Genomic DNA, 22,790 nt, shown 5'->3' with positions numbered 1-22,790 from the left:
CGGGAGCTACACTGTGTGAGGTAGCGGGATAGGGGGAGGGACATTGGTGGCATGGTGTAGCGGGGTAGGGGGCCTCGCGGTCCGGTTGCGGAGGAAGATGTGTGAGGTGCAGGAGATGTGAGGCGTGCTGTGCGGTCCGCGGGAGCTACACTGTGTGAGGTAGCGGGATAGGGGGAGGGACATTGGTGGCATGGTGTAGCGGGGTAGGGGGCCTCGCGGTCCGGTTGCGGTAGGGAGATGTGTGAGGTGCAGGAGATGTGAGGCGTGCTGTGCGGTTCGCGGGAGCTACACTGTGTGAGCTAGCGGGATAGGGGGAGGGACATTGGTGGCATGGTGTAGCGGGGTAGGGGGCCTCGCGGTCTGGTTGCGGTAGGGAGCTGTGTGAGGTGCAGGAGATGAGGCGTGCTGTGCGGTTCGCGGGAGCTACACTGTGTGAGGTAGCGGGATAGGGGGAGGGACATTGGTGGCATGGTGTAGCGGGGTAGGGGGCCTCGCGGTCCGGTTGCGGAGGGAAATGTGTGAGGTGCAGGAGATGTGAGGCGTGCTGTGCGGTCCGCGGGAGCTACACTGTGTGAGGTAGCGGGATAGGGGGAGGGACATTGGTGGCATGGTGTAGCGGGTTAGGGGGCCTCGCGGTCCGGTTGCGGAGGGAGATGTGTGAGGTGCAGGAGATGTGAGGCGTGCTGTGCGGTCCGCGGGAGCTACACTGTGTGAGGTAGCGGGATAGGGGGAGGGACATTGGTGGCATGGGGTAGGGGGCCTCGCGGTCCGGTTGCGGTAGGGAGATGTGTGAGATGCAGGAGATGTGAGGCGTGCTGTGCGGTTCGCGGGAGCTACACTGTGTGAGGTAGCGGGATAGGGGGAGGGACATTGGTGGCATGGTGTAGCGGGGTAGGGGGCCTCGCGGTCCGGTTGCGGAGGGAGATGTGTGAGGTGCAGGAGATGTGAGGCGTGCTGTGCGGTCCGCGGGAGCTACACTGTGTGAGGTAGCGGGATAGGGGGAGGGACATTGGTGGCATGGTGTAGCGGGGTAGGGGGCCTGGCGGTCCGGTTGCGGTAGGGAGCTGTGTGAGGTGCAGGAGATGTGGCGTGCTGTGCGGTTCGCGGGAGCTACACTGTGTGAGGTAGCGGGATAGGGGGAGGGACATCGTTGCCATGGTGTGTGAGTGGAGGCCGCGGCCTCGCGGTCCGGTTGCGGGAGGGAGATGTGTGGCATGGAGGGGAGGGGGGGTTTGAAGAGGCAGTCTGCAGTGTTTGGTGTTGTGTGAATGTGTGTGTGTGCTGTGTTTGTGCGTTGTGTGTAGATTCTGTACCTCAGTGGTTCCCAAACTTTTTCGGTTCAAGGCTCCCCAAGGCAATCAGAATTTTTTCAGGGCTCCCCAAGGCGATCAGGATTTTTACGCGGCGCCCAAAGTAAAAACAAAGGTGTATATACATACCTAACAGTTGCAGTGCGCAGTTGGTGTCTCTCTCACACACTCTCACTCTCTCTGACCTCACTCTCTCTCTCTGACCTCACTCTCTCTCTCACTCTCTCTCACTCTCTGACCTCACTCTCTCTGACCTCCCTCTCTCTCTCTCTCTGACCTCACTCTCTCTCTCTGACCTCACTCTCTCTCTGACCTCACTCTCTCTCTCTCTCTCTCTCTGACCTCACTCTCTCTCTCTGACCTCTCTCTCTCTCTCTCTGACCTCTCTCTCTCTCTCTCTGACCTCACTCTCTCTCTCTGACCTCACTCTCTCTCTCTCTGACCTCACTCTCTCTCTCTCTGACCTCACTCTCTCTCTCTCTGACCTCACTCTCTCTCTCTCTCTCTCTGACATCACTCTCTCTCTCTCTCTGACATCACTCTCTCTCTGACCTCACTCTCTCTCTCAGTCTCCCGGTGCTGCTCCTCCAGCGTGCGCGCCGGGCCTCCCTCTCTCAGCGTCGCTGAGCCGGGCTGAACAGATGCACAAAGCCCCTGCATCTGTAATCAGCGCTGCTATAGTTCCTCTGGCCTGGGACATAGTAAGCGCTTAGGTGCTGCTGCTCGCTCTACCAGGAGCTTTTCGCTGTCCTGGCAGAGGAGACAGCAACTCTGTCACTTGGTAGCTGTGTGTGTGTGTGTGTGTGTGTGTGTGTGTGTGTGTGTGTGTGTGTGTGTGTGTGTGTGTGTGTGTGTGTGTGTGTGTGTGTGTGTGTGTGTGTGTGTGTGTGTGTGTGTGTGTGTGTGTGTGTGTATTATATAATATTTAAAAATGAAAAAAAAAAAGACATGTGAGAATAAATTATTTATTAACATTGTGCAACTTTGATAAATATATTCACACGCACACACCACACACACATCACACACATCCATATACACCACACATACATATATACACACACACACACACACACACATATATATATATGTATGTGTGATATATATATATATATATATATATATACACACCACACATACACACACATATATACACACACACACACACACCACACATATATACACACACACACCACACATATATACACACACACACACACACACCCTGCAGCCCGTTTTTCACACACACACACACACACACACACACACACACACACACACACACACACACACACACACACACACACACCCTGCAGCCCGTTTTTCACACACACACACACACACACACACACACACACAACAGCCCGTTTTTCTCACACACACACACACACAAACACACACACACACACACACACACACACACACACACACACACACACACACACACACACACACACACCTTGGTGCTGTCTGGTGGCTCTGCAGTTGCAATGCCGGGCAGGCTGCAGCCCCATTGGATGGGAGCGGTCACGTGACCGCTCCTCTGCTTCCCCTCAGAGGTTTTTTTTTTTTTTTTAAATGAGCTAGCAGCCCTTGTTTCCCGCTGCTGGCGGCCCTGATCGCGGCGCCCCTCTAGCCGCGGCGCACAGTTTGGGAAACACTGCTGTACCTGATTCGGCAGTCTGTGGTAGCAGACGTGAAGGTTTTGATAGCTGTGAAGCGTGGCCCCAGCGTTCCCAAAACTCAGTGAGGGGTGGGACAGTGTGGAAGTATTAGGGCATTGGTGTTGGACGCAGGCCAATGAGAGGTGTGCGGGGGCGGGCATTGGACGCAGGCCAATGAGAGTCAGTGAGGGGTGGGACGCAGGCCAATGAGAGGTGTGCGGGGGCGGGCATTGGACGCAGGCCAATGAGAGTCAGTGAGGGGTGGGACGCAGGCCAATGAGAGGTGTGCGGGGGCGGGCATTGGACGCAGGCCAATGAGAGTCAGTGAGGGGTGGGACAGTGTGGCATTGGTGTTGGACGTAGGCCAATGAGAGGTGTGCGGGGGCGGGCATGGCCTGAGCAGGAGTGACAGGCCCAAGGTCCAATGCGATTGACCCTTGGGACGCAGACATACAGTGATTTCACAAATATATAGTAGATATATATATACACAAACAGACAGAATCCGCATACACACCTAATAATAACTAGGGTATTTATAAGACCATAATATAAACTCTACAATAGAGAAAAACAGGTCGGTGCTCTGAGACAGAGATAGATAGAATACAAAAAAGACACAAGAAGTCTCAAAATTGAGCACTTTTAATAAAATACAAGTTATAAAAAAAAAAGTGAGCACTCAAAAAATCCCCAAAATATTATACTTTAAAGTCCTCAATTGTAACAAACTAAAACATAATAAAAACACAAAGCAGGACCCTGAAATAGACAAAGTGACTACATATAACATATGGCCCATACAAAAAGTCTAAGCCTATACACAAATATCAGGCTAATGCAAGGAGAGTGTCAGGTGAGATCCCAGGGAAACTAGTTCCCTGGATCAGCAAGACCGGTCGGTCACAAAATATACCAAAAAGATCTAAGGGACACACTAATGAATATATTGATGTCATACACATGTAAACCACACACACTGCAAGATGGAAACCGTAAAGGTAGAACTGACCCACCGTGGTGGGAAGTGTGCAGAAATCTAGGAATAATGTGAAAAGATGGATTTATCCGTTGAGTAGATAGGTTATCTACTCAACGGATAAATCCATCTTTTCACATTATCAGGTGAAGGTTAGCATGATTACGGTAAATTTTTGTTCCTCTTTTTTTGTCTTATTTATTAACTTTTTTCCCTAATTGTATTTACCATACTGGTATCGTGTGCCCGGGTAACCGGCTCTCTCAACAATACAGACATTTTTATATTTTATATTAAAGAGTTGCTGATTATTCAGAAAACAAAGCCCCATCGTGGTCGCCAAATACTTTTGGCCACCTTTGAACAAATTCAGCTAATAAGCACAGGTGATGACACTAGCTGCCATGTTGGTTTATCCCCGGAGGTGGTCTCCATTAGAGAGTAGGAAAATAAATCCTTGGAGAACTGGGATGGCACGTTTAATAGGGTTCAATGATAATTGTGTTTCGGTATGTGACAATATATCACAACATGTAATACAACAATGGCTATGGTAGGAGTCGCATGTGTACATTTCATATAATCCTATGTGTTTGAGCCTTACCATAGTGCATGGGTGGCCAACTCCAGTCCTCAAGGGCCACCAAACAGATCAGGGTTTATGGATATCCCTGCTTCAGCACAGGTGGCTCAATCAGGCAATGACTGGCCAACTCCAGCAATCAAGAGCTACCAACAGATCAGGGTTTACGGATATCCCTGCTTCAGCACAGGTGGCTCAATCAGTGGCGCAGTCGAAGACTGAGCCACCTGTGCTGAAGCAGGGATGTCCTGGAAACCTCACCTGTTGGTGGCCCTTGAGGACAGGAGTTGCCATAGTGTAGTACATTGCTGGCAATAACTGTGTTAATATTATCAGTGGAATAGTCTCTCACACACACCCCAGTCTCCACTAAGTGAAAATTTGCATTACAATTTCTTTTTGTAAAGAAGAAAAAGGTTACAATAGAAGTGTTAATGGTAATTGAATTGGCTTCTGCAAGGCTGCCTTGCTTTGTTATACCGTGCTAATTTTAATTGTTATTTGCATAGTTTTAAGTACACTTCCACTGCGGTAATTAAAGTCTTTTGACATAATAATGCTGGCCTTCATTGTGGCTCTCCTAGAGCTGTGTGCGGTGAGCTGCGGAGGTCACGGTGTGTGCTCAGGAGGAGTATGTCAGTGCGCAGATGGATGGGGAGGAGCCGGCTGTGATGAGCGCGCGTGTCACCCCAACTGCGCTGAACACGGCCAGTGCAAAGATGGGAAGTGTGAATGCAGCCCAGGATGGGAAGGAGAACAGTGCACTATCGGTGAGTGTGTATCCATTAACATTTAAAAAAAAAAAAAAAAAGAAGTGCACTGGTCCATTTGCACTTACAGATTCCAACCTACATATCACATTGTATCCATTTCTTAGTAAATAAAAATATGACTCGTGAGCACATTCACATGGCTCAGGTCTTCAACCCTGCCTTTCCCCATTATCTCTTAGGCTGCGATCCCAGTGCACTGTGCGTACAAGCACCGCCCCCCAATCAGTCCAATTACCAATAATTACCTTGTCGCGGAAGGTGCAGCCGCACTCTACTGCAAGTTTTTGCAAATACCAAAAAATTGTATTTGCAACTTGCGACGGAGGTGTGGCCACGCCCCCGCCCTCCCACTCCCCGGGCAGTTCAGCCAATGAGGGTGAACCAGCCGTGTGAGGTCATGGCCACACCCCTGCAAACTCCCCGCCACGCCCACTCCCATCACATTCTCTGCCTCTCTCCAGAGATCGCGGAGAAGCGCTGTGCACCCACCGCCCCCCCAGCTGGGGCGCGCGTGCTACGGTGCTGACTGGGGACCGTGGCCTTAGCATGCAATGCTTCCACTGCAGCCAGGGATTCTGGGAAATGACATGTAAATGAGCACACAGTGTCTCCTTTTTTTTCATGTCCATTTTAACCTGGGTCCGCCCTATCAGCCCATTTCTTAACAATTGAGGGGAAATATCTAGGGCACAGACAGAGGAACCAGAGAGAGGGGGGGGGGGGGCTGGAGGGAGGGAATAGATGAAGGAAATAAATGGTAGTAGAATATTTTCCAGCATTCAGGCGACAACTTCAATGCATGTTGAATTTGGGCCAGAGAGGGGGGGGGGAGTAGGGAGGGTTATATGGGGTATTTATCAAAGTAAAACTGATGCACAAATAGCAGTAGATTTAACATAGAAAAATCATTCTATTGAAATCGTGGGATTTTTTTCTTTGCTAAAACTTAAGTCGTTTTCCCCCCTAGTTTTTCACCTGGGAGTCTTTGATAAATAACCCGGACAGATTGTGCTACGTCCTATTATAATATGCGTGTCCCTAACTCTTCCTAATTATAGGCCTCGAATGCGAGGATGTAGAATCCACCCCTAAGAGACAGGTTGACAATAGGCCCTTGTTCATGTTTGTAAGAAGACATTCACATGTAGGTAACAAAGCATTTGTTAGCTACTGTATGTGTTAATGGGGAGGGGGCTACCGACGTTTTAACACCAACATCGTTTTCATACACCAGTTCCGATTAAACATTACTGAAATCGCTGCCAGTGGGAGTGATGTCTGCATAATACAGGGGCAGCCAACTGTCCTCAAGGGCCACCAACAAGCCACGTTTTTAGGATATCCCTGCTTCTGCACAGGTGGCTCCGTCATTGGCCAACTCCAGTCTTCAAGGGAAACCCAGGTCAGATTTTAAGGATATCCCTGCCTCAGCACAGCTGGCTCAGCATTTGACTGAGCCACAGATTTAGCCACCTGTGCAGGGATATCTGTAAAACCGGACCTGTTGGTCACCCTTGAGGACTGGATTTGCCACCCCAGGGTTAACGTCATATTATATAAGCTAACGGCGCTTAGAAAATCTGGCCCATAGATCTCTTTCATTTCAATGTCCCAACATGTTGATTCTGGCCAACTCCAGCCATCAAGAGCTACCAACAGATAAGGGTTTACGAATATCTCTGCTTCTGCACAGATGGCTCAATTAGTGGCTCAGTCTTCGGCTGAGCCACTGATTGCATCACCTGTGCTGAAGCAGGGATATCCTGGAAACCTCACCTGTTGGTGGCCCTTGAGGACAGGAGTTGCCATCAGGGATATCTTTAAAACCGGACCTGTTGGTCACCCTTGAGATCTATAATATAATATGACGTCCCAACATGTTGATTCTTGGAACATACATCAGGTCTATCATATGTCCAAAAAAAACCTCATACACGGAAGCAATAAATCCCTTGACATTTACAGTATATCATCCAGTTTTCTCTTTTTCTCTTGTAGCGCACTACTTGGACGCCGTAAGAGGTATGTTTTCAGAAGAGAAAAAAAAACAATACTACTAAAATGTTGGAGGGATTGATGGATTTTTGTGGAGGAGTTTCTGTCCAGTTAAAGACCCTAAAGAAAAATATGTTACAGTGCTGAGGTCCTTTCCCCGACTTTAAGACTTTAGCTTCAGAGGACTTTCACGCTACAATGCTTGCCAAAGTGTCCGAGAGACAATGTATGAAGCCTCCAGAATGTATATTTTAAAGCTGCAGTTCAAGCAATATCGTGTGTGTGTGTGTGTGTGTGTGTGTGTGTGTGTGTGTTTGTGTGTGTGTGTGTGTGTGTGTGTGTGTGTGTGTGTGTGTGTGTGTGTGTGTGTGTGTGTGTGTGTGTGTGTGTGTGTGTGTGTGTGTGTGTGTGTGTGTGTGTTTTAATAAATCAGTTCTGTACTATGAGAAAATGCTTGTAGCATTTAAATTAAAAAACAATTTGGAAGACATTTATCATGTATTCTAATGTAACAGGCATTTTTGTTCCTATAGCAACCATATACAAAGTCACATCCCCTTCCCCTTCTGAAACAGCATTACCTTTTTGAGCCCTACCCTCTTTAGCAGTGAACCAATTGAATCTAGTCACATGATCTTCCTCACAGAACTTTGGCTGTCAGTGCAGCAGAAGAGGACCCAAGATGCATTTAATGAGACCCCAGATGCATTTCAGCGATCGATTACAGGAGAACGAATCGATCAGCAATTTAGCTAATCACTTGTCAATGTGTAGATTATATTGATGCATATTGCACTTTTTTTTTTTTTTTTTTTTTTTTTTTAAACAACAGCTTGAACTGCAGCTTTAAATTCAAATATATTTTTATTAGGACTTCACTAGAAAGTATCACACCACTGTCACTAAAACAAAGTAACGATGCCTTCTATAAGTAAGACTTGTTTCATATGAGGAGCATGTGACAGCCTGACAAATTGCCACTACGCCCACAATTTAGAGGTGTAAGCGATACTTACCTTTGAACGCTTGGACCTTAATGCTGTACACCTGGGGGTGATCAAATCCTGTCCTCAAGGGCCACCACCAGGTCAGGTTTTAAGGCTATCCGTGCTTCAGCACAGGTGGCTCAATGATTGAGCCACCTGTGCTGAAGCAGGGATATCCCCAATACCTGGCCTGTTGTTAGCTCTGGCCAGCTGAACAGTCTGGGCTTATAGATAGTAGCAAGCAGATCGTGAAACTGTTTCTTCAACCCTTCTACTGCTGTGTGAGCTGCACACGCTGTCTGGCAACTTATCTATAAAGTACTTTTCTAATCCATGCTGTTTCCGCCTCCTTTTAGATGGGTGTCCAGGTCTCTGCTATGGAAATGGGAGATGCACCCTTGATCAGAATGGGTGGCACTGTGTTTGTCAAGTAGGCTGGAGTGGATCTGGATGTAATGTCATCATGGAAATGATGTGTGCTGACAATGTGGACAATGATGAAGGTACGTGCTACTGAAACTTCACTATTAGTCTCCATATTGCTGCACGCTACTGTTACTATCCCTACAACACAGCCTGATCACCAGTAGCAAGCCTTCAGTTATTCAAGTAGAACTGGGAATTATAATGGGACGTAAATAAGCATTGCATTTCTTTACTGAATATTACACAATTATTATCAACTAAACAATGGTTTTGATGGTTGTGAAACCTACAGTATCTTTCTTGATGCTTGGAACCCTTTAATACACTAACCTGCCGTGTGTTGCAGGATTTCTGGGAAATGGATAAGCTCAGTTGTAGTACATTTAATGGGTCATTCTCACATTTTCGTAAGTTTTCTCAAAAAAAGAGTATTTTCTCAACAGAAACAGAAAAAGGGACAAATGAAAATCACTTCTATGAAAGTAAGGAAATTACTTTTATGAATCTTAAGGCTTTTCTGTAGTAATTTGAACTACTTGTTTCTGGATAGAAGAAAATGAGTTACATTAAAAAAAAGGTCGTTGCAAAAAGTGTTAACATGATTAACACCTTTTTATTCTGTATTATTCAGTGTGTTAACCAGTAGCAAACGTGTTTTTTTGTTCATATGTTAAACCATTCAACACTGTAACATAAAACACTTCAATTGTATTTTAATCTTTTGTGTGTAAATTAGGTATACTTTTTTTTAAATGTTTTTGCACAAGTGACAAATCTTTGATAATATCCCAAACTTAGTGATGGAGATTCCATTAAAAAAACTCTGCTATGTATGTAACCTGCTATTTGATATGTTTTCTAAACATTATTATTAAATAGCGTTATTTTGTGTAGGTCGGCTATGTGTATTCATCCAAATGTTTTTAGCATAAATGGTGATACTGTTATACTTGAATGACATACATTGTGGTGTATGAGTATAGTAAATTCGGACTCCAAAATTAGAACAATACATTGATATACTTAATGCTTACAAATGATGTTAGGCCTGTTTTTCTCCATCCAGATTGTTTTATTCATTAGGACTTAGATCTTTGCTGAACAGTATTTCAGCATTTTGCTGAACTTACTCATGTTCTTCCAAGCATGTCAACATAGTAATCTGAGATGTACAGTGTATATCTATAGGACAAAGTCCAACTTGAGATGAGGTCTTCTCTGTCCAACGAGAAACGCATTTTTATTTTGTAATGAAGTTGAAAAAGTAAAATGTTGGGCAAAAGTGAAGTTTCGCAAATGGTTTGGAATCATTGACATGGTGCAATGTTCACATGAAGGGAATTTAAGATGCAGTATACTAAAGTGTAGATAAAAGCAGGTAATGGCAATGCACCGCCGGTGAAATACAGACCTAGGCTGCAGGTTGCTGATTGCACAGAAAAACGTTATTGGCACATGTAATCAGTGAGGGGAACCCCCCTAAAGCGTTGCAATGTTTAATAAATCTGGGATCAAAGCCAAAGGAGATATTGAATAGGGTTCGGAGATTTTTGAGGGGGCGAATTTGATTCTTTAGTGGATCGGCCGGTTCCTTTGGTCCGCGGATTTCAGCAGATCAATCTCAAAAAGGGCGATTCGCATTTTGTGTGTTTTTTTTATTACTATTACCAATACACTCCTCGGATTCCGTGACCCGTGGACGGATTTGTAGCATCCAATCCACGGATTCAGGAATAGAATCTGCCAACGCATTGCTGAATCCATAGATTGGATGCTACAAATCTGTCCACGGGCTGTATCCAAGGGCATTTTTTTTTTATTTTATTTATCCGCGCAGATTAAAACCGTCCAAATCCGTTTGCGGATTTTGGGGGGAAACTGCGAGGGAATCCAGGAACCGGATTTGGGCGGATTCCCCCCCCCCATCTCTAATATTGACCCCTTCTGCATTAAAGGGGAAACATCGCCCATATTAATATTTTCCATTTGGTCGCCGAACCTGCCAATATACTTGCAAAGAGAAACAGCAGGGGAGGGATAGTGAGTGATCACAAAACCATACTAATTGAATTGTTAAATAAATATATGAGGTGTTTTTTTACACTTAGTGGTGTGCAGTGTAGTGAATTCTTTTAGGGGCACAATCACTTTGCGTTCCCTTGCTTTTTTCTGAATCTTCTTGCAAATCCAGAAATGATTTAACTAAGACGTTTATCACGTTCTTTGGAATCCTGTAAGGTTCCTTTGTGCACGGTTTCTAACCTCTGCATTGTATCATTTACTCTATCTATGCTGAGAGGCTGCCCCATACATTTTCCTCTTTTCAGTGAAATAGCACTTTCTCATATTTCTCGTTAGTGTAACACCTGCTCCCTTTAGGTCACGACACCTTGTTTTTGACTCTCTCTCTTATTTGTACCCTTGAGGCACCTGTAGTTGAAATCTCTGCAGATATCTTTTAGTTGGCTTATGATAATTTCTACCATTACAGATGGCCTGACAGACTGTGTGGATCCAGATTGCTGCCAGCAAGCCAATTGCTTCTCTAGCCCTCTCTGTCAAGGTTCACCTGACCCTGTGGACCTCATCCAACAAAGTCAACCGCCATTCTCCCAGCATCCCCCAAGGCTTTTCTATGACCGGATTAAATTCCTCATTGGCAAGGACAGCACTCATGTAATTCCTGGAGAAATCGCTTTTGACAGCAGGTAGGTGTTACCCTGTGACTTCTGAAAAACAGTAGGATATCCAACGATTAAAGCAACATTGCAAGCAGAAGCATGTTGTAGCCTGGGGGTTTATGATCTAACATCGTGTACTATTTCTGTTCATTGGTAATGCTTTCATTTGAAAAAATAAATACAAATACTTGGCTAATGTTTACGGTCCTGCTTTTGTCGTTTTAAATCAAATAAGAATACCACTTGTGAGCACATATACGTATCTCATAGTTTGGTACTCCTGTCTTCCCCCATTATCGCTTAGCATTATCTCATAGGTCGGTACCCTTGTCTTCCCCCATTATCTCATTTTTTCTTAGATTCCACTGCAGCTAGGAATTCTATTTATGTATTTATAAAATGTTTCACCAGGAAGTAATACATTGAGAGTTACCTCTCGTTTTCAAGTCCGTCCTGGGATTCTGGTTAATGACATGGCAAATGAACACTCACCCTATGGTCACTTGTTACTTCTTGTCCATTTTAACATGGACAGGTTGTACATTTCCATCTTCACAACATCGCTAATTTGTGGGAATGCTGTACGTGCAAAAGCGATAACCGTGTGCGGTGGGAATAGAAACACGTTTCAGAGTAGAACTATGTCACTAAAGATGGGAATTCATTGAAAAATGACATTGAGCTTGTACTGTATTGCTGTCTTTAATGTATTTAACCCTTTATGGCTAATCTCTTCTATAGAAAATGTGAATCACTTCTTTTCTTTGCCTTTTTCACCTCTTTGCAGCTGGTTTTATTTGCAGTAAAAGGTTGAGGTGGGCGCTTTCGTTTGGTGTTTTTGGTTTTAAACATTTTCATGATTGCGTTGTGATTCCCCAAAAATATTTGTGTTTTGGTTTTGCCAAATCTCGATTTGTTTTTGGATGTTTATCAAATGTTATGGTTGAAACCTATCCCCGCTTCTGATTGCAAAGCCGCACACTGATGAGACCCAAAAAGGTCAAATCAGCTGTCTGTGAGTAGGGTTACCGGCTCTGCACTTTTTTAACCCAGGCTGTGCTGAAAAGCTGTGTAACGTGGCAGGCATATGCTAATACGGGTCCATGTTAAAATGGACATGAAGCAAAAGGTGACACTGTGTGCTCATTTGCATGTCATTTCCCAGAATCCCTGGCTGCAGTGGAAGCACTGTATGCTAAGATATAATGGTGAAAATCAGGGCTGCAGACCTGTCTGAGACGTAAATGTGCTCACAAGTGGTATTTTTATTTGCTATAAAATGTTGGAACAGTAAAATGAAGTCACTTTCCCAGTAGCTCTCCACTTGGCGCCATTATTACAAATGTGCACTTTTTTTTCACAAATATTTAACCGTTTATTAAAAATGAAACAGCCCTTAGAAAAAAAATAACCACAACAATAACAAATCCATGGCTGAGCCCTTTTTTTGGGGGGGGGGGGTTTGCCTCGCATTTCGCTCGGATTCAAAAACTAATTCCGAAATTCGACTCGGAATTCAGATCCGACTGCGGAATTTGAGAATTGCAGATGTCGGACCCACGAACATCCTGAAAACAAAGAAAAAAAATGAATGTTATTTGTGATGGCAAATTTTAACCAGACATAAAAAGTTACCAGTTACAGTACAAAATGTAGGCGAAAAGGGGGTGGGTTTAGCTTTTTATCTAATACTGTTGCTTTACCCGTCCTGAATACACCCCAACAGGTCAGGTTTTAAGGATATCCCTGCTTCAGCACAGGTAGCTCAATCAGTGGCTCCGCCAAAGACTGCACAGGTAGCTCTTCAGCACAGGTAGCTTCGACTGAGCCACTGATTGAGCCACCTGTGCTGAAGCAGGGATATCCTGAAAACCTGAACTGTTGGGGACTGGAGTTGAGAGCCCCTGGCTTATACCATACAGTTTAACTGTTACAATATAAATTAGAATCCACTGCACGCTGCTGTACATAGTGAATACCGGAACAATCAATGCTGATGGAAAATACTACTGCCCGGGCGATGCAAATGAAAACATTTATAGTCCAATAGATGGAAAGACAGCTCAATGGAGATGCGTGCAGAATAATGAATTTCGGAGTTCTTATAAATGTTGTAATTCAGTGTGGGATGTAAAATATGAGATCCAAAAGCAAGCCCATGTTCACGAGCTATGAATGATGGTGAATAAAATATATGCATCATGGATCTTCAAGATAACGCAAAGAATAATGATGGGTTGGATGGATTTATCACAGTAACTTGGGGGTTTGAACGGTACGTGGAATATTAAGCAGCGAAACGAAAAGTCCGTTTGCAAAAGGAATGAGACAATAACTGGATTATTTCTACCTGTTCCATTCACTCGAGCTCTAAAGGGGTTGTTTATGTTTTCATATCTGTAGTGTTTCATACAATATGAACGTTGTAGTCACAATAGTTAGTAGCGAATCTATTTGGTAATTTCTGAGATAATGTGGAATCGTAAAAAAACTATCAAAGTTATTGGTCCTTATTGTCCTAATGGTCTTTAAGGTTGTAAAGGTCACACGATCAATAAAAAAACTAATTTAGGGGGCGTGGCTAAGAGTCTGTCATGGGGGACGCATTTGTCTAGCGTTGTCCACTTACTGCTCTAAATGTATGTATGTACATCTTTATTTATATAGCGCCATTTATGTGCACAGTGCTTCACAGCAGTAATAATACACGTGGCATAATAAAATAACACATTATGGGAATCAGCGCTTCAGACATGACAGAAACAATAGGAAAGGGTGTTCCTGCCCCGAAGAGCTTACAATCTAAGTGGTAATTAGGGAGAACTTAGAGACAATAAGAGGGTGTTATAGTAAGTGCATCTGCAAGGGGGTCAGTGTATATGAGATGTATACTAGAAGCCACAGAGCTACCCATATACTTTGTTAAAGAGGTGCGTTTTTAGATAGGACAGAAGACATCCTTGAGCAGAACGCAAGAGTCGGGCAGATGTATAGCAAGAAATTAGGGCTGAGATGTGAGGAGGGGCAGAAAAATGTACATCCTTAAAAAGGAATAGAAGTTCCTCAACAAGCTGTACTGCTCCTGAAATTAGTTGAGTCTGTCAGAGCCACAATATTAATTTTCTTAGGTACAGATGAGGTTGTAAATTCCCATGCACATGCTTGGTGGACCCCGGGTTCCTTGTGGCCCATCCTGGTGATTGCACTGTGACATGCAGGAAGCATTCAAAGCCTAAGTGAGAGACAGGTGTGCAGAACCTCAAGTGGTAAAATACCTGCTGGAATATTGTAATGAGAGGGGGAAATGAAAGGAGCGGCCATCTGGGACATCTGCAAGATTTCTCTCTCAGACGATCACAAGACAAGTCAAAATAAGGTCACAGCAGATTCCTATCTAGACATCAAGAGCCTTTATCAAGTACAAGCCTAGTGTAACAAATAAAGAACTTTGTTCAGATTGGGTAACAGTGAGTCTCTAGACTTTTCCATTAGAAACAGTGCCACCAAGAGTAGAAAAACCTGGAGCAACTCAAGTGACAACAAGTAACACAGTGTTATGCCGAAGTCTTCAACTTAAGTTTGAAGTGGTGCCTACAGCTTAACTTGAAATCAGCACATCCCCATATGGTGCTTTTGACTCTGAGCTAGAGGAGGACTTGCTTGTTACACTCATAAGACTAGATATGTCTCGTTTCTTGACAGACATCCAAACCACTTTGCAACTGAATTGCGAAAATCTATGGAAATTCTAAAGCAGTAACCCTCTCTCAGTGGGTGAGAGAACTAGTTCAGTAGAAAACCAACTGGAGGAGGTGATCCAATTCCGATCGGCGGCAGAGAGAAGCCGGTACTCTTATGCCATCAAGTTGACAATCTACAAGAAAATGGAAGACTAAAAGAACAGGTCACTTCGGAACAATCCGAGAGTTCAAAACATCCTGTAGAAAATTGATACCACTCAACTTAAAGTGTATTTATCCCAGATGTTGATGCAACTGCTCCCTCACTTCAAGCTGTCCAGCTTCACATAGACAGAACCTTTAGAGCTTTAAAGTGGAGATTTGTAGAGCCAGGAAAATATTAGAACATTATGGTGAGACTTCACTATTATAAAAGCAAGGAGGTGCTTTCTAAAGCTGCGTGAGACTCCCAAGTAATAACTATTGAAGACTGCATCCTTCAGATCTTCTCTTACCTGTCACCATCTACTGTACATCGCAAAAGCAGCGGATCTAGAACAAGGGAACAAATGTCCTTGGAGAATATAAAATCTGCTATCCCTGAGGTTTCCCATAAAGAATCATACTTAACCAAAACAGTATGTAACCACCCTCCTTGAGTTACTTATGTAATATAGGGAGTTACTAGTAAGCCGTTGATGATAGGCTCCACCCTGTGATGACAGATGGAACTACGTCAGAGGAGCTACAAGAGTCAGAGGGGGGGCCATTGAGGGAGGTTCCAGAAGGAAAGGAGAGCCGGAGCCTGATGGAGTAGAGGCAGCGGAAAGGTTAACCTAGTAATGGAGAGACTAGGCCCCCCTGTTTTTCGTGGAGCCCTGCTGTCCAGCTGATCGGATATCGAGAAAGACAGAGCCCGGAGAAGCCGTGCGCGCGAACGTGCGCTCGAGCGTGCATGCTGTGCAGCTGACGAGACTGGAGTAAGGCTGGAGTTCGCCTAAAGTTACCCATTGCTCAATAGTAGTGGGGAGATTGAGGTTCTCTATGGACCACCACTGTCTCTGAATCAACGAAAGGAACTGCTGTGCGAGACAAGTGGAGTTGACATTCAGTAACTTTAGCACCGATTTGTTCATCCACATCAATTCACTTATTTATTTTACATGTCACTCAGTTTGCGCCGTTGATGCCTATTGTTATCTTTGTCATTGGAGTTGGGAGACCGCAGGTATCAGGCAGCACCTGTTTGAGGAGCACTTCACATTAATATATGTATCACATTAATTTTTAGCAAGCCACTCTATATCACTATTGAATTGTGTATGGGTTTGCGCTTTTTTTCTCGGTTTATCTGAGAGCGGGAATACAGACATGCCACAGAGAGCTGCTTAGATTGGGCTCTAGGATGTCGGGATCAGCCCCCAAAGTGGATGTCCATATACAGAGTTTATAGCCCCTGAGAAAGTGGCAGTTTCCTGCATGGAAAGGAGGGTAATAGTAACCTCCCCAGAACAGGACAGAATCTGAGAAGTGGGCCGAAATTGCAGTATCACATGGATAGTGCTAAGCAAGCGATACAAGGCAGGCATGGTCCAATATAATTCGTTTTCTCAGTAACAAGTGCTTCTACCTCCCAGGAGTGTGAAGAGGGCACTCCGGAAAGAACTATGGTAAGAGTGATAGCAGTATGGATGAAACCAGGTGCAGCCATGTAAATCTTATTGTATATGGAAATGAGGTGTTCCCATGTCTCGGAAAATGAATAAAGATTGAAGTTGTACTATAAAAACTCCTGGCGCCCATCTTTTCCATCGCCCACCCAACCACATCCAGCACACTGGGACAAGGTAAATCTATGCTGATGTTAAACACACCACTACACCAAATTAGCCTCCATAGGATGCCGGGCAGGGAGGGTTGCAAGTATAACAAAGACCACATCTCCTCCATATGAAAGCCTCAACCTCTTGCGAGACGTGGGACTTCATGTTCCAGAAGAGACGGGCACGGCTAGAATACTAACCCCTTAGAGGCCTAAGCCAGCACCGAATGGTCTACAGTTGGAAAATAAATGAAGCATCTGAATCAGAACCAAGCCTCTCCTCCTAAGAAGAGATGGAGTTGGACTGTTCCTGGTCATTCAAAGATATATCATTTGTGGTGCTGGTATTAGCTATGGAGGAAACATGTCCTTACCCCCTTATATATGACAGTTTTTGGGGGTCTAATTTAACTTCTTAGGGTCTGGATTCTAATTTTCTTACCTATTATTCCAAACAGAAATGGTTAAAATGCATTCCCTTTTTTCTTCTTCTGACGTGTTTGGGCCTGTCTGTGTGACTGTCTTGGCCAAGAGAATAAATCCCATCCTACCAACATTAATACCCCGAGATCAAGTTGGATCCATCAAAAATGGACAAGCTGGAGATGTCTTATAAAGATTCTTCATTTCTCAAAGGCTTTTTCTGTATCTAACGCCAAAGCTATCAGAATTTTACAGTATGTTCAACACTGAATGCTGTTGGATTGAAGCCTTATACTGAATATTTGATTTTCAGCATCTGTTAGAGTGAATGGACAGCAATCCACTAGGTTTCCCATATAAAATCAGGACTTCCCATGGCTGCTCTCTCCTCTTTATTATTTACCCTGTACTTTGAACCACTCAATTATTCCATCCACGCTGGTCCTAATATTTTTTTATCATAGGTAAAGAGCTTAAACTCTCCCTATTTGTGGGCAATGTTCTGTTAACAATCACAAAGCATTTTAATTACTTTACTCAATCAATTTTCCACTCTAGAACAGGTTTGGCAATTTCCAGGCTTTAAAATAAACATCTCAAAATCGGAAACATTAGCTACTAATATTCCACTGCATACCCTTAAAAAATGTTCCTCCAATTTGAATTTTGACTTCAGATCAGTCATGAAAATGTAAAATATTTGGAAGGGGGGGGAGAGGAATTACCAATGATCGCCCCTCTCCTCGGTCAACTACTCTCCTTTTTTTAAGACGACGACATTTTTCCACAATTGCCCTACTTCCAGGATAGGTCAGCTTTGCTTGGTTAAGATGAATATTCTCTCCGGCGTTCTATAATTTTTGACACCTTACAAATTAACCCTCCGTCCTTTAAAAAAAAATGTAAGATCAGATTTAATTTGTTAAGATAATGGAAAAGTTAACAAGTTACATATCAAATCTAGGAACATTTAATTGGACTAAGTTGTACAAGGGGTTGCTCATTCTTGTCTTTGATGTTTGGGTTCCATACCACGTTTAATCGGGATTACCTTGTCTATATCTTCTTTTCAAATGTTCTAGCAAAGATGAGTGGGGAGCTGTGTTGGTCCTTTCTTCCATGTAGTAACATGGAACAAGTAGGGAGAGGGAGTAGGGGGTGTGATATCTTTTCTTGGACCAACAAGTAGTTGATATGTTACAAGCTTTCGAATCTCTCAGGGTCCTTTCCCTATATGTTGGGCCAATATAAAAGGTATAAACCCTGCTCCCTCTCCCTCCTTTGTTACTATATTTCAAATGTTCTCTATTCTTTGGCTTTTGTACACCAAAGGATCATGCATCTTTCCTTTCCCCCCTCCCCTCTTTTTGGAACCCTTCTCTGAAGCCGCCCCTTTAATCTATGCTTCATTATGCTGTGAATTATGATAACAACTAAATAAAGTGGTACAAAAAATAATCTAATTTAATTTTATGGAAGAAAGCATTACAGTCCACAACATATATGGCTAGATTTCAGCTTCAGTGAATTAGACAATTAGAGAGGTTATTAAATTTCACTTTGAAATATTCTGTGGTATATGGGGGTGTTCTCTTTTCATGACTTACAGATAATGGCAGAATAATTATCTCTTCTTGCTGCACTAGATGTAGATGCAGCTCTTCCGCGTGACATTGGATTGCAATTTTAGCTAGAGCCTCCTGCACTGAAGAGCTTACACTGGAAGGGTTTAAATCGATACATTGTAAAAAAAAAAAAAAAACGACCCAAACTAGCTTGATTAGATGGTGTCACACGTAGCATTCCAGGAAATCCAGGTGGCGGGGTCTTTTCCAGTTCCAGAAATCCTGTCAGTTATTGTTGACAAGTAGACACCATATCCCTTTATCCTATTAGAAATGATTCCCTTGAATATAATCTGTACACACCCCATATTGTTGCTGACAGGGAAAGTCAAGCCGGGTTAGTTGGGTTGTAGGTTCAGTAAGCCCATGATACTCCGTATTCCATGATACGAATGCACAGGTTTAGTGAACGAAGAAGAGGTATGTTTCAAGCAGAATGAGGAATGTTGATGCAATGCTAAATATTAGATAATATCATCAGAATGAGAGGTTGTTCATCAAAGCTAAATATTGCCCTATCCTAAAGAAGCTAATAATGGTATTTCTTTATTAAATCTAAAATCTAGAAAAACTGCGGTACTTTTAACATCTCAGTCAGCAATATGTATGGCTAATTTCACTTAAACATGCAAGCACTTTTTTATTTGCAATCACCAATGGCTTGCATACTTTAGATCAGGGGCTCTCAACGCCGGTCCTCAGGACCGCCCAACAGGTCAGGTTTTAAGAATATCCAAGCTTCAGCACAGGTGGTTCAATCAGTGGCTCAGGCTTCGAATATAAAGCAGAGTTTTGCAGTGTCCATGTCAAACTGCACAGAATAATGTATCAACCCCATTGATGACAGCGAGTCCGGCCTTAAGCAATCGGTTATTGGTGGCAATAGAATCTTATCAGATCTCAACTGACTACAAGACATCAGGGCAGCTTGGTCTAATCTTGACCCATTCTGAAGCCCAGAACTCTGATGGCAGGGAGATTTTCCTAATTGGTATATTGTTTAACCATTGATTGCCAGAACGGGCAACATATGTGCTTCGACTGAGCCACTGATTGAGCCACCTGTGCTGAAGCTGGGATATCCTTAACACCTGACCTGTTGGGGGATCTTGAGGACTGGAGTTGAGAACCCCTGCTTTAGTTAATTCTAGTCTAATAATGCTTTTAAAAACGCCAAGCAATTATTACAATATTACACTGCAAAAAAACTCAATACGATTCCATCAAAACCTGTAAAACAAATCCTAAAAACTTGTATTTTACAACATTACTCCCTGGTATACTGCTTGGTTATTCAAAGAAATGGGGCCATTTTAAATTCATCTACAGTATGAGCATTTCAGTCATGTTAGTTTGGATGTGATATTTGAGATTGTTTATTGTATACACACCTGTCCGTGTGGTGTAATACTGTGTCTCCCCTTCATTCCTACGTAAGAAATACGTTTCTATTCCAAGTTCTGGTATATGCCATTTATCTTCTACATATTTATTTATTAAAAATTTTTACCCGGAAGTAATACAATGAGAGTTACCCCTCGTTTTCAAGTATGTCATACACATATGTCATAAGTATGTCATAGTAATACATATTGTATTGTACAGCTGTTGAAATAAAATCTCTGACAATCCTGTACCATGTCATCTGTTTTTTTTCTAGTTGCATTTCTTTAATATCCTTTAAATTTACTTGGAAAGCCTAGTTCACCTGATTTTCTTGAATGCGCACACGTATCATGCAATTACATTTTAGACCTAGGCACTCAACCGAAACAACTGTACAGTGCAGTCACAATTTAATTGTCCCTGCAAACAGTCTCAGTTGTCCGTTGTTTTTCTTCTGTTCGATATCATGGCTGTGTTTGCTATACATTACTATCAAAAAGGCGTGCAAGACACGGAGAATCAGATGTATGTTAATTCCAGTGGCCATACTATACATCAGCTTGTGTTGTAGGGCTACCTTTGGTTTCTCTCAAGCATAGAAACATACTTTAATATATCGACAGCAGATAAGGACAATGCCTCGTTTTGATACATTTATTGGAAGTATTTATTATTGGGACGGGTTAAGAGCTGCTGGACGGGTGTAGTGCTGCTCGTAATGAGTCTGGTATAGATCTCAGTGCACTCCACAACAGCCGCTGTTCCTGGTGCTGAAGTTAAAGGGACAAGTCAGAATCAGCCAGCAATAAGAAAAATAAATGTATTCATTTTTAAATGTTTTTGTTCCAGATCAACAATGTTGTAACCTAGTGGGAGGCAGCTGTCAGAACATTGATATCACACTTTTTTTCAAACAAATTCCTAATGTGCATTAAATGGATGTGCATGTTCTTTGCTTACTTGCATTCATTCGTGTTTTTTTTTTTCTTTTTACAGCCGCGCCTGTGTTGTTCGGGGTCAGGTGGTAGCCGGTGATGGGACTCCCCTAGTAGGTGTCAATGTCAGCTTTTTGCATCACAGCGACTATGGATACACAATCAGTCGGCAGGATGGAAGGTACAGTCGTCATTTCCCTTTTATTAAATCAAATTCCCAATCTCCATGCCCACTCGATCTCGCATGATGTGCTGTATAATCGTTCTGTTCCCGTTAAGACCATGACTACTTCTTGTTGTCTGTCATACCTGCTCCTCATGTTTATTAAGTGGACCATTTTAGCTCGGTAGAATCATAATGCCATTGAAAAGGTGGAACTTAATTAAGAGAAAATGAATGAATCTGCTGCAGGATATGGTTTCCTTGCATGACATTGGAGCCCTTCCTGTAAGGCAGGGGTCTCAAACTCAGTCCTCATGGGCCACGAACAGGCCAGCTTTTATAAATATCCCTGCTTCAGCACAAGTGGCTCAATCAGTGACTCAGTCAAAGACTGAGCCACCTGTGCTGAAGACCCCATGTGCTGAAGATCCCTGCTGAAGACCCCTGCTGTAAGGCATAGCCCGTTGTCACCGTGTCTTGAAGACGATCTGCTATGTTTTCACTTTTCTTTATATCTCTCTTCCTTTCAGCTTTGATCTTGTCATTATTGGTGGCATCTCTGTCACCCTCCTGTTTGAGAGATCCCCTTTTGTTGCTGAGAAGAGGACACTGTGGCTGCCTTGGAATAAATTTATAGTTGTTGATAAAGTGGTGATGCAGAGAGCAGAGCTGGAGGCTCCATTGTGTGACATGAGCAGCTTTATCAGCCCAAATCCAGTTGTTCTTCCTTCACCTTTAACCGCGTTTGCTGGCTCATGTCCGCAGAGAGGAACGGTTATTGCCGAACTGCAGGTAATTGGGTAATGTGGTCCATGCTCGTATTGATTTCAAATAATGCAAGCAGCGTGGTCGTGCTGGTACAATACATTTCTACAAAGGTGTATGTCTGCTGAAATCACATAGAAAGGAAAGAGCATATGTTCTAAATGGTGCATAAATCATTTTAAAAAGCAATTCAAGCAAGCAGGGGTTTTTGCCAATTTTTGTATACTGTAGTGCCCACGGTTATTCTAACACAAACCAGTAGCAATCGCCAAAAAGACCCAGGTACACCCAGGTACATGCTGGATACATGCCTTAAACTTGCCTTTCATCTAGACCCAGCATTTCTGCATTGATTAATGGCCCATCAGATTAACAGCGGGGGTTCCATTCAAACTGAATGGGACTGCCAGGGACCTCTTTTGTGTTAATCCTATGGGGTCATTAGTCAATGCAGAAATACCTTAAACTTGCCTTAAACTAGCCAGGTTACCCCCAGCACATACCCAGAATGTAACCGGGCTAGTTTAAGGCAAGCTTTAGAATACTCGTGGTCTCGTCTGTATTTTAATATAGGCTTGAATCAGGGGGTCTCCG

At 43.5% G+C, this 22,790-nt stretch overlaps 1 protein-coding gene across 5 annotated transcripts in view; it reads left to right on the top strand.

The window, feature by feature from the left end:
- TENM1 (teneurin transmembrane protein 1) overlaps window positions 1-22,790 on the top strand; it is a 318,544-nt gene that overhangs the window by 211,121 nt on the left and 84,633 nt on the right. For all 5 annotated transcript variants that reach the window (XM_075573424.1, XM_075573422.1, XM_075573423.1 and 2 more), the window contains 6 exons: window positions 5,121-5,306; window positions 7,308-7,331; window positions 8,647-8,793; window positions 11,208-11,424; window positions 21,330-21,449; window positions 21,962-22,223. In XM_075573424.1, coding sequence (XP_075429539.1) covers window positions 5,121-5,306; window positions 7,308-7,331; window positions 8,647-8,793; window positions 11,208-11,424; window positions 21,330-21,449; window positions 21,962-22,223 — 956 coding nt within the window. The remainder of the gene's footprint in view (window positions 1-5,120; window positions 5,307-7,307; window positions 7,332-8,646; window positions 8,794-11,207; window positions 11,425-21,329; window positions 21,450-21,961; window positions 22,224-22,790) is intronic.

Source organism: Ascaphus truei, chromosome 16, assembly GCF_040206685.1.
Source record: "Ascaphus truei isolate aAscTru1 chromosome 16, aAscTru1.hap1, whole genome shotgun sequence".
Classification (NCBI taxonomy): Eukaryota; Metazoa; Chordata; class Amphibia; order Anura; family Ascaphidae; genus Ascaphus; species Ascaphus truei.
This window is presented reverse-complemented; position numbering and strand designations above follow the sequence as displayed.